This window comes from Terrapene carolina, unplaced genomic scaffold (genome assembly GCF_002925995.2).
Source record: "Terrapene carolina triunguis isolate 2854851 unplaced genomic scaffold, T_m_triunguis-2.0 Scaffold132, whole genome shotgun sequence".
NCBI lineage: Eukaryota > Metazoa > Chordata > Testudines > Emydidae > Terrapene > Terrapene triunguis.
The window spans coordinates 5,490,024-5,499,696 of record NW_020664483.1 but is presented as its reverse complement, the minus strand read 5'-3'; the positions used below and the strand labels follow the sequence as shown (position 1 = coordinate 5,499,696).

Below are 9,673 nucleotides of genomic sequence, written 5' to 3'. Positions count from 1 at the left end.
ATGAGTAGGCTCTCACACGACTGCCAACATAACCACGCCACACAACCGTTGCAGCAAAACCCAGGCCAAACAGCATGAGTGCTGTTGGTCAGAACTGAGCTACACAGGCAGAACTGTGTGGGGAACTTGCAAAGCAGATGCTAACTGCTGGGAAAGCTCCTCCCTTTAATAGGCAACACATCCGTTCGTAGGCTTAGAACGCACACTCCTGACAAAATGACTACATGCTCTGGCACTCATGAATTAGTTTTATTTCTGTCAGTCTCTGTAACAGGGACACAAACATTTCTCAAAACCTCCACCGTTGACAAGTTAGGTTAATGTTTTATTTGAAAGGACAGACGGGAGGAACAAAGTAATTATAGGTAAGAAACAAAAAACATTCTATTGTGCTTCAAAGGAAGGTTATAGAGCTTTACTTGCATAGCACAAGTATACATAAGCATTTGAGTTAAGAGCAATGGACAGAAACCCAGCTCGAGAGGGTAATTCAGATTATTGCTTTAAAAACAGCAAACCTACAACAACTGGTTGCCGACGTGTGCGGGAACAAACAGGTGCTTATTGGCATTTATTTTCCAGTAGGCTAATTTTGTTTAGCCAAGGAACAGTGTACACTACGAAGTTGCAGGTGATGTGCTGAGGAGAAAGGGGAGAGGGGGAAAAGTTAGTTTACAAATATAAAATGCAGATCTAATTGAACTGGTCATGCCAGGGATGCAAACATTTACTATCTGTGGAGGTCAGCAGCATGTTGCAGCACTGAGAAGGTGGCTCTTTAAATTATCTGCACTTGTGAATATTCTGGGACAACAGTTTCATCAACAGGAGACCAGAGTTGGAAAACTAGTTTTCCAAAGTGTCAAGCCGCCAACCAATGCCATCGAAGTCCGCAGGAATGGCTGAGTGTTCGGCACTTTGGAAGATTAGGTTAGCTCCTCTCAGAGGGCCTATACCACAACTAGACACCCATAGCTGGCCCGTGCCAGCTGGCTCAAGCTCGGGGGCTGTTTAATTGCAGTGTAGACATCCGGGTTTGGCTTGAGCCTGGGCTCTGGGACCCTGTGAGGTGGGATGTCTACTCTGAAGTTAAACAGTCCCATAGCCCAAGCTGTGCGAGCCCAAGTCAACTGGCATGGGCCAGCCACAGGTGCCTAACTGCAGTGTAGACATACCCTAAGAGCCTAACTTCAGCCAAGACTTTCAACAACGGAAGTCTGAAGCTTTGATGGAGCTTTTCAGAAGAGAGCTAGCACCCATGTACGTTTAAAAAAAGGACATGTCAGGGCAGCTAACTCATCAGTGCGTGCACCACTGCAGCATGCACAACACTAGTAACTGCACACACAAGTTACCAGCTAGCTGTGCAACCAGCAGGAACTGTGCATGTACAATTTCATGCGCAGTTGCAATAAATGTGCATGCAGGCACACATCTGATAATCTAGGCAAGGGGTAGGCAACCTATGGCACGCGTGCCGAAGGCGGCACGCGAGCTGATTTTCAGTGGCACTCACACTGCCCGGGTCCTGGCCACTGGTCCGGGGGGCTCTGCATTTTAATTTAATTTTAAATGAAGCTTCTTAAACATTTTAAAAACCTTATTTACTTTACATACAACAATAGTTTAGTTATATATTATAGACTTATAGAAAGAGACCTTCTAAAAACGTTAAAATGTATGACTGGCACGCGAAACCTTAAATTAGAGTGAATAAATGAAGACTCGGCACACCACTTCAGAACTATTGGCCTAGATCAGGGGTCGGCAACCTTTCAGAAGTCCTTAATAGTGATAAGGCTGTAGTAGTATTGAAAACTGGATTCTGATTAGGCACTATTTTGTGGCTCAGTTTAGTCATTAAGGAGTTTGATCTGAAATCAGGCGACATTCCCCACTGAATTACGTTATTTGTGTGCAGAGGCCTGGGATTCTTTGCAAATCTCCCACAACTGTCAGATCTCAACTCCTGTAGCAACTAACCTCTGCCACCATTAACCTATTTGTAGACCTTGATGACAAAATGAACCTTTAAGTTTGGGACCGAAACTTAAATTTCTCAAATTGCCAATGAACAATGTGACAGAGGAGTAGGATTTGGAGTGAGAGTGAAGAGCTGTGGGTTATGTTCCCAGCTCTGCCAGACCTATGTGACCTTGGATAAGGTCACTTATTCTCTGTGCATCAGTTCCCCATCTGTGAAATGGGGATAATAGCACTTTTCTCCCACCCTTTGTCTGTCTTGTCCATTTAAGACTGCTAGTGCTGCAGAGACTGTCTCCCTATGTGTCTGTACCACATCTAGCACAATGGGGCCCCAGATAAGATCTGGGGCATCTAGGTCAGACCTTAATACAAGTTCTATAGATACACTAGCCCTCTGAGTTTTTTAAGCTCTTTCTATGCCATACCTTAGCCAGCTCTGGTGTTGAATGAAATTCACAGTCCTGAACGTCCGTTGATGACTTTGTGCAAGTTGTCCGGCCAACCTTAACATTCAGATAGTACTTGATTCCGGACACAATCTGTAAAACGAGGGGAAAAGCTTGTTTACAGCACTGATCCATTGTCTAGAAAGCACTACAGGCCATTGACCTGCTGAGAGGGTCAACGTGAGACCGGACTAAAAGGAAGGCTTGTTTTTGTGGTGATGTTGCTAGTCTAGGATTGAGTTCTTTGTGGCAGGCACTCTTTTCCTAGGTGTTTGTACAGCACCAAGCACAATTTGATCGCAGGGGAGGCCTCTAGGGGTCATACTGCAATAAATACTAAAGAAAAGTGTCTTGAACAAACGGAGGTGCAAGGAATAAGTGAGTGACACTGGAAAAGCAGAGAGATGGTCCAAGGGACTGAAACCAAACATGCATCCAAAAGGATTGTGTGTGGCAATTAAAAATAAGGACCCAGCACCCTTTGCAGGCCAGAAAACAAAACCCAAGGTGCTGATTCATTCAGGAGAACTGCTCAAGTGAAGTATTTGAAACCGCAAGAGACAAAATTTTTTTTTTTTTTTAAACTAACACAATTCTGATTGGGGGGCAGTTGAGGGCAGCCTATTTTAATTGTTAATAGAAAAATGAACTGACCACCCAAGGCAGAAGGGCAGCTGAGGAGAGTCCATAGGTTAGAAAACCATTGTGGAATGAACATGTGTCTATCATAACCCTGATCACTGTCTATGCCTGCTGTGTCTCTTTCACCCTCCTTTCTCAGGCCTTGCCACTTTGGGCTGTTGGCACAGTCTGTGTTTGTACACTGTCTAGCATAATGGAGCGCCCCGCCCCGCCCCCCCAATCCCCATCAGGGTCTCTGTTCACTACTGCAATATGCATTAGAAAACATAGTAACTGCTAAAGTCCTCCAATTTCAGTTTCAAAGTCTCACATAGGCTTCCTCCCATCATTTGGGGTAGCAGTGTGAACTAGTGGCTAGAGCACTAGCCTAGGACTCAGGAGATCTGGGTTCTATTCCTTATTCTGCCACTGGCCAGCTTGCAGAAGTCACTTCATTGCCCTGTACCTCAGTTTCCCCATCTGTAAAATGGGGCTAATGCTACTGACCTTCTTTGTAAAGAGTCTTGATCTACCAATGAAAAGCACTGTGTAAGAGCTAGGTATTGTTATTTAAGTAACTAGTTAGTTGTTTGTTTGTTTGTTTTTAAAGCATTGATCAAATTGTCTCAAGGCCACTAAGAGTCACTTCAGCCTCCAAAGATGTCCTGCAGAAGAGGAAGGGGAGGAGAGAAGGGTTTGTGGCATTTGTTTCTTTGTAATGCAGAGAAAAGGCCTAAAAGATTTTGGTTCCGTTCCCCTAATTATTTCCCCTTCTCCTTGCTTGTTTTTCATTAGCAATTAAGGCTCTGGGTTTTTTCCCTGGGAAACTCTCTGGATGACTGGGCAGTTGGGACGGGTGGTTATGACATTACAGATACCATAGAAACAAAACCCAAAACACTGCGAAGGCAAATGATTTTTTATTCAAGCTGTTTGAAAGTCTTTGGTTTTGTTAACCTCTAAGAATCTTTTCGTTACAACAACCTCAACCCCTTCAAATTAAGAAAACCTCTCCAGGAACATACAAGAGGGCCTGGGAAAAGCAGAGTTTACATTCCTAATATTTCTAAGATAAAACAGGCAAACTGCCCCTCCCTCTACCCCACCGAACTTTCGAAAGGAACCAACTCATTTCCCTCTCCACTCCACTTCTCCCCCACTCCTTGTGCAGGGACATTTCAGATGAGTGTTTAGATCTGAGCACTCTCTAGTTGTGCATTAAGTGCTGGGGCTAACATGATTCATTCTCTCCTCTTCTCACCAGGTGGACACTTGTGTCTGCATTAGATATGTACGCACTACACAGTATATCAACCACAAAGGTTCTAAGTGCTAGAATGAAGTATAGAGAAACACCCCTTTCTGCTGATTGGTTACTGTTTGCCTTTCAGAGAAAGCCTGCTTCTCTGTTCCTATTTCCTTTTTCAAAAAGCTGGCTTGGTGGTTTGTTTTCCTGCAACTGGCCTGGTCTACACTACATAGTTAGGCTGACATAAGGCAGCTTACATTGACCTAACTATGCAAGTGTCTACGCTACAATGGTGCTCCCGCAGATGGAAGTCGCCCACTACATCAACTAATAACTCCAGCTCTGTGAGGGGTGTAGCGCTTCGGTCGATGTAGTTAGGAGAACAGTGTCTGTCTGTGTAGATACTGTGCTACTTACATCGCCTGTTGGCTGACTGACAGCCCCCCTTCCCCACCTCCCAGTGAGGAAGGGGGGACTCAAGCTTTCCTTCCCCCTCCCAATCTCTCACTGGAAGGGAGCCCGGCCCGCGCACCCCCCCCCCCTCTCCCCTTTTCCCCCCCCCCCCCCCCCCCCCCGTGAGCCCAGGCACCTGGCCTCAATTTCACAGCAAGGAGCCTACCAGCAGTGAAACTTACAATGTCAGTTTCACTGTTCCTATTATTTCACCTTTGGTCACCAGAGGCTGTCAGCCCCAGGGCGAGGAGGAGAGGGGGAATGCCAGCTGTGAGCCCTGCACTGGGCTGACAGCCAGAGACAAAATGTGAAATAACAGCAGCTATGAAACTGACAAGAAATCAGTCAATTTCATTGCTGGCAGGGGCCCTGCTGTGAAATTGAGCCCTGTGCCTGACTCACAGCTGGGGCTGTCAGGGGGTACTCCAGCTGTGAGCCCTGCACAGCTGTCAGTGCCCCACAATGCCCCACTTCAATGGGTGCAAGCGCTCCTGATGAGGATGCACACCACCAGCAGAAGGAGGGTACGGTGGATACCAACAACTGATTTAATGACTGCAGTGGCTGTAGGTCGACCTAACTTAAGTTGACCTAATTTTGTAGTGTAGACAAGCCCTTAGTTCTCATGTAGTTCAGTGCCTATACAAGTAGTTCTATCAAACAACTGGGGAATGGTGGGGATTTTAAAGCCCCAATACAAAATGCTTGATTAGTAAGAGATGGGTCCCCTAGGAAAGCATGAAGGAGGGGAAAAGCCTGCAAGCAACAATGGAGTGAAGACTGAATAAAGCAGAGAAGCCTGAGAAGAAATGTTCACATGCAGCAGTTTGGTTACAAGGCGCAGCCTACTGGCCTCACCTTCACCAACTGCATTTGCTCAGCACCAGCTTAGAGAGGAAACTCAGTAGTGGAAAGTAACCCACCACTTACTGGCTCACCTTGGGTTTTGCATCTCTCGATTTCTCCATTTTACATTAGCAAAACTAGCTGTCATCTCCTGCCCTGACCTTTGGGAAAAACCGTAACTACAGGGGCCTGCCGGAAGCTGGGGTAAAAACTGGGAGTAACACCAGTTCTGCAGGTACCTTAGCCTTACACAGGGGTAAAATAAATGGAGTTGGAGAACCAACCCCCTACAGGTCCCTCAGACCTACCAGTTCTTTCCCACATCTGCTACAGCAGCACATTCCAGGGCCAGGTTAACAGCCAGATACCTCCCCTCCGCCGCCCAGGGCCAGCCTTAGGGGTGGGCCACCCAGGCGACCGCCCAGGGGCACCATGGCCAAGGAAGTGCCATGCAGCAGCGCAGAGTTGCGCACGGCCGGTGTACAGTCAGAAACTGCTCCTGGCTGGCAGGGGAGCGCGGGGGTACCCAGGGTTTTCCCTGCTCCCTCCTGATGGAGGTAGGGGGGAGGACAGCGGATGAGTACACATATTGCTTGCCCCCCCCAACAGTCCAACTGCCCCCATATGGGGCTGGAGGGGGGGGATAAGGAGCAACACCAAGCGCTTGGTGCATCCAGGTCACTTCCCCACCTGGGCCGTGCTGTGAGGCGAGCAGCCCTGCCCTTACGCAGCCCAGGTGGGGAAAGTGCCCTGGGTGCAGGTGGGGAAAGTGCCCTGGGTGCAGGGAGCCCTGACCTCGCTCCTCACTGCCCCCACCCACAGCCCCTTAGGGGTGCCCGGAGGGGCAGCGTCCGAGGGGGGTGGGGAGCTGCGATGCCAGGTGCTCCGTGCACCCAGATCAGTTTCCCCACCTGGGTGCAGGAGGAGGGGGGGGTGCAGGGGTTAGGGGCCCGGTGCAGGAGTGGGGGCGGGGGGGGGGGCAGGGTTTAAATCCAGGGATTCACACAGGGGCGTCACCGTCTGCTCGGAGACAGTGGGGGGCTGGCTGGGTGCTCCCCCGGCCGGGACCCTCCCCTGGCGGCGGGGGGCGGTACCTGCTTGCGGGCCTGGAGGACCTCGGCCACCCGGCTGCGGTACTTGTCGTTGCTGGCCTTGTTGTACTCGCTCATGGCGAAGCGCAGCGCCCGCTGCACCCCCTCGTCGTTCTCCTCGGCGTCCATCAGCCCCCCCAGCAGCCGCGGGGGCCGGTCCTTGGCCAGCGCCGCGCCGGCGGCCAGGGCCAGGGCGGCCAGCCAGAGCCACGGGGCGCCCATCATCCTGCACGGGCTGGGGCGGAGAGCGGCGGTGCCCGGGGCCGGCCCGGCGCGGCGCTATATCCCCCTCGCCCGGGGGGCAGGCTCCGGGCAGGGCCCGCCCCGGCCGGCCCACACGGCCGCAGCCTGCGCCTATCCCGGCTGGGGGGGCGCCGGGACACTGCCCCCAGCGCACACGCCTCCCCCAGCCCCCTTCCTGCCAACGCCGAGATCACCGAGCCTGGGGGTGCCCGCGTGTGGCGCTGCCCAGGGACTGACCCCTGAGATGGACCCCATCGCCCCTTGCCGTTTGCATCCCCCCGGGGCGGGGGGGGGGACTTGCATTTGGCTTTGGTTACACATGGCAAAAGGGGGAACTGTCTGTCTGCAAACAGGCCTTGGAGACGTGGGAGCACATTTAATTTCTTCTTCTCCCTGCCCCTTAAAATGTTGAGCTGCTTTTTCTTTCCGCCGTCTGGGGACGAAACAAACTCCTCAGCATGTGGAATTAAAAACATTCCATCAGCCGGCTCTACTTAGCCCTTCACTTCATCTCCCCCTGCTAGACCTCAGCCCCCCAAATCGAGATTGCTTCGTTTACAATTTAGCTGATATTTTTGAAGGGGCAAGAGGTAGGTTGCGTGGCATGCAGTGAACATCCGAAGAAGTGAGGTTTTTACCCACGAAAGCTTATGCCCAAATAAATCTGTTAGTCTTTAAGGTGCCACCAGACTCCTTGTTGTTTTTGTTTTAACAGAAAGTAGTTTCCTTGCTCATAATTCCAAGCCTACCTTTTCAGCCAGCACTCTGCCCAAAGAAAATGCCCCTCTCTTGGCTTCCTCTTAGACAGAGCCATGCTACCAGAGCTTCTCAGGTACTTTTCTCTTGCCTGTCCGCTTCTGACACATATGGACGCTTACTGCTGCAATCCAATCAATGCACTATCCCCTGCATTTGCAATCACTTCTCAGGGAAATTCCTCTTATTCCTCCGCAATTAGTGCTTCCCCAGGCCTTCTACATGGCCAGTGCTTTGGGCGGTGGTTTCTCTTTTTTCAGCTATCTTACTTTCTAAAGGAGCTTAATTGCTTCTTCCATTTAGCCATTAGCCTTGAAGAGGTCTCTGATCTATGAGCAACCACAGACAGGCACGATGGGAGCCGCCAACATAACAACATTGAGCAACTACATCATTCACCATCCAATACATGCACAGAAATATTGACTCAGATTGAGTAGTATGTTACTTCACAAGTTGCTTCAATGATTTTCATGAGGCTGTGGTCAGTGTGAGGCCTGGTCTGTGTTTACAAGTTTTCTGGCATAGTTCTGTTGGTTAGGGGTGTGATTTCCGCCCCCCCCCCAAGTCCTGACTGACATACCTATGCTGGCAAAAGCCCTAGTGTAGATGCATTTATACCAGGAAAAAAGAAGTCCTTTTGTTGGTATAATTTATTTTGATCAGGGAAGTATTAGTATAAGTACTCTGGCAAAAACATTCCTTTGCCTGTATAAGCTGCAACTCCACTTTCCAGTGTGGACTAGACCAAAGACGCTGTAGATCAGATGTGGGCAAACTACGGCCTGTGAGACCATCCTGCCTGGCCCCTGAGCCGCCACACGGGCCACACTCTGGCCTGCTGCTCCCACTGGGCAGCGTGGGGAGTGCAGCTGGCTCTGGCTGGGTGGTGCGGCTGCGAGCTCCTGCTGCTGGCGGGGGGGGGGATGTAAGGGAATGGCGGGTCCTGGGGGGCAGTCAGTGAGCAGGGGGTGGTTGGATGGGGCGGAGGTTCGGGGGGGGGATGGTCAGGGGATGGGGAACAGGGAGGGTTGGGAGTGGGAGTCCCAGGGGGCCTGTCAGGGGGTGGGAGTGTGGATAGGGATCGGAGGGTAGTCAGGGGACAGGGAGCGGGGTGGGTGGGATAAGGGGGTGGGATCCCATGAGGCAGTTATGGGCGGAGGGTCCCGGGGAGGGGGCGGTCAGGGGCGAGGAGCAGAAGGCAGTTGGATAGGGGGTGGGAGTCCTGGGGGGGCTGTCAGGGGGCAGGGGTGTGGATAGGGGTCGGGGCAGTCAGGGGACAGGGAGCAGGGGGGTTGGATAGGGGGCAGGGGTCCTGGGAGGGGGCGGTCGGGGAACAAGGAGCAGGGGGGGTTGGATGGGTTGGAGGTTCTGAGGGGGGCAGTCAGGGGGCGGGAAGTGGGAGGGGGAAGATAGGGGGCGGGGGCCAGGCTGTTTGGGGAGGCACAGCCTTCCCTACCCAGCCCTCCATACAGTTGTGCAACCCCGATGTGGCCCTTAGGCCAAAAAGTTTGCCCACCCCTGCTGTAGATCCAAAGTGAGAAATCTTGCTCTGAATTAGATAGGGTCCTGCACAAGAAATAGTAGGTGATCATGTAATTAAGGACTGTACCATAATGCCTATGCACAAGAGAACAGAGTGAAGGTTGAGCCAGCTCCCTTAACCTTGGCCCTTCTTGACTCCCGAGTGCTTTGCAGACTTGAGTCTCAATCCTGCACACCCTGATTGCAAAGTTGTGTGTAACATCACATCAGTTAATACAACTCCTCAAGGTCACTTTCTTACACGACCCGAATTTCTTAGTGAAAACTCACACACGGGCTTTAACGGTGCAGAAGGACTCACCTCTGGCCCTTTGATTAGAGCTGGCTGGAGGACAGCAGTTCCATTTAGCAACAACTTCTGAGGTTTTGAAATTTGTTTTTGTTCTGCATTGGAAGGAAACCAAAACCTTTTGACTGTGTTCACTAAATGGCTGTTT

The 9,673-nt window shown here is 51.0% G+C and overlaps 1 protein-coding gene across 1 annotated transcript; it reads right to left on the bottom strand.

Annotated features, from left to right (window-relative positions):
• Positions 1-228: 228 nt before the first annotated feature.
• LOC112107971 (cystatin-like) lies at positions 229-6,972 on the bottom strand. The gene is made up of 3 exons (XM_026653219.2): positions 6,696-6,972; positions 2,412-2,525; positions 229-639 (listed from the first exon to the last, which is right to left on the bottom strand). The coding sequence occupies exons 1-3, from the start codon at positions 6,915-6,917 to the stop codon at positions 562-564; spliced, it is 414 nt and encodes a 137-aa protein (XP_026509004.1). The 5' UTR covers positions 6,918-6,972; the 3' UTR covers positions 229-561.
• Between the last annotated feature and the right edge of the window lie 2,701 nt (positions 6,973-9,673).

Excerpts from the sequence above, each read along its gene's own strand:
- LOC112107971 (XM_026653219.2), bottom strand. The coding sequence starts at position 6,917 with ATGATGGGCGCCCCGTGGCTCTGGCTGGCCGCCCTGGCCCTGGCCGCC. Across the intron at positions 2,526-6,695 it reads TCCTCCAGGCCCGCAAGCAG|ATTGTGTCCGGAATCAAGTA; the intron begins GTACCGCCCCCC and ends CTCGTTTTACAG. Across the intron at positions 640-2,411 it reads CAACACCAGAGCTGGCTAAG|CACATCACCTGCAACTTCGT; the intron begins GTATGGCATAGA and ends CTTTCTCCTCAG.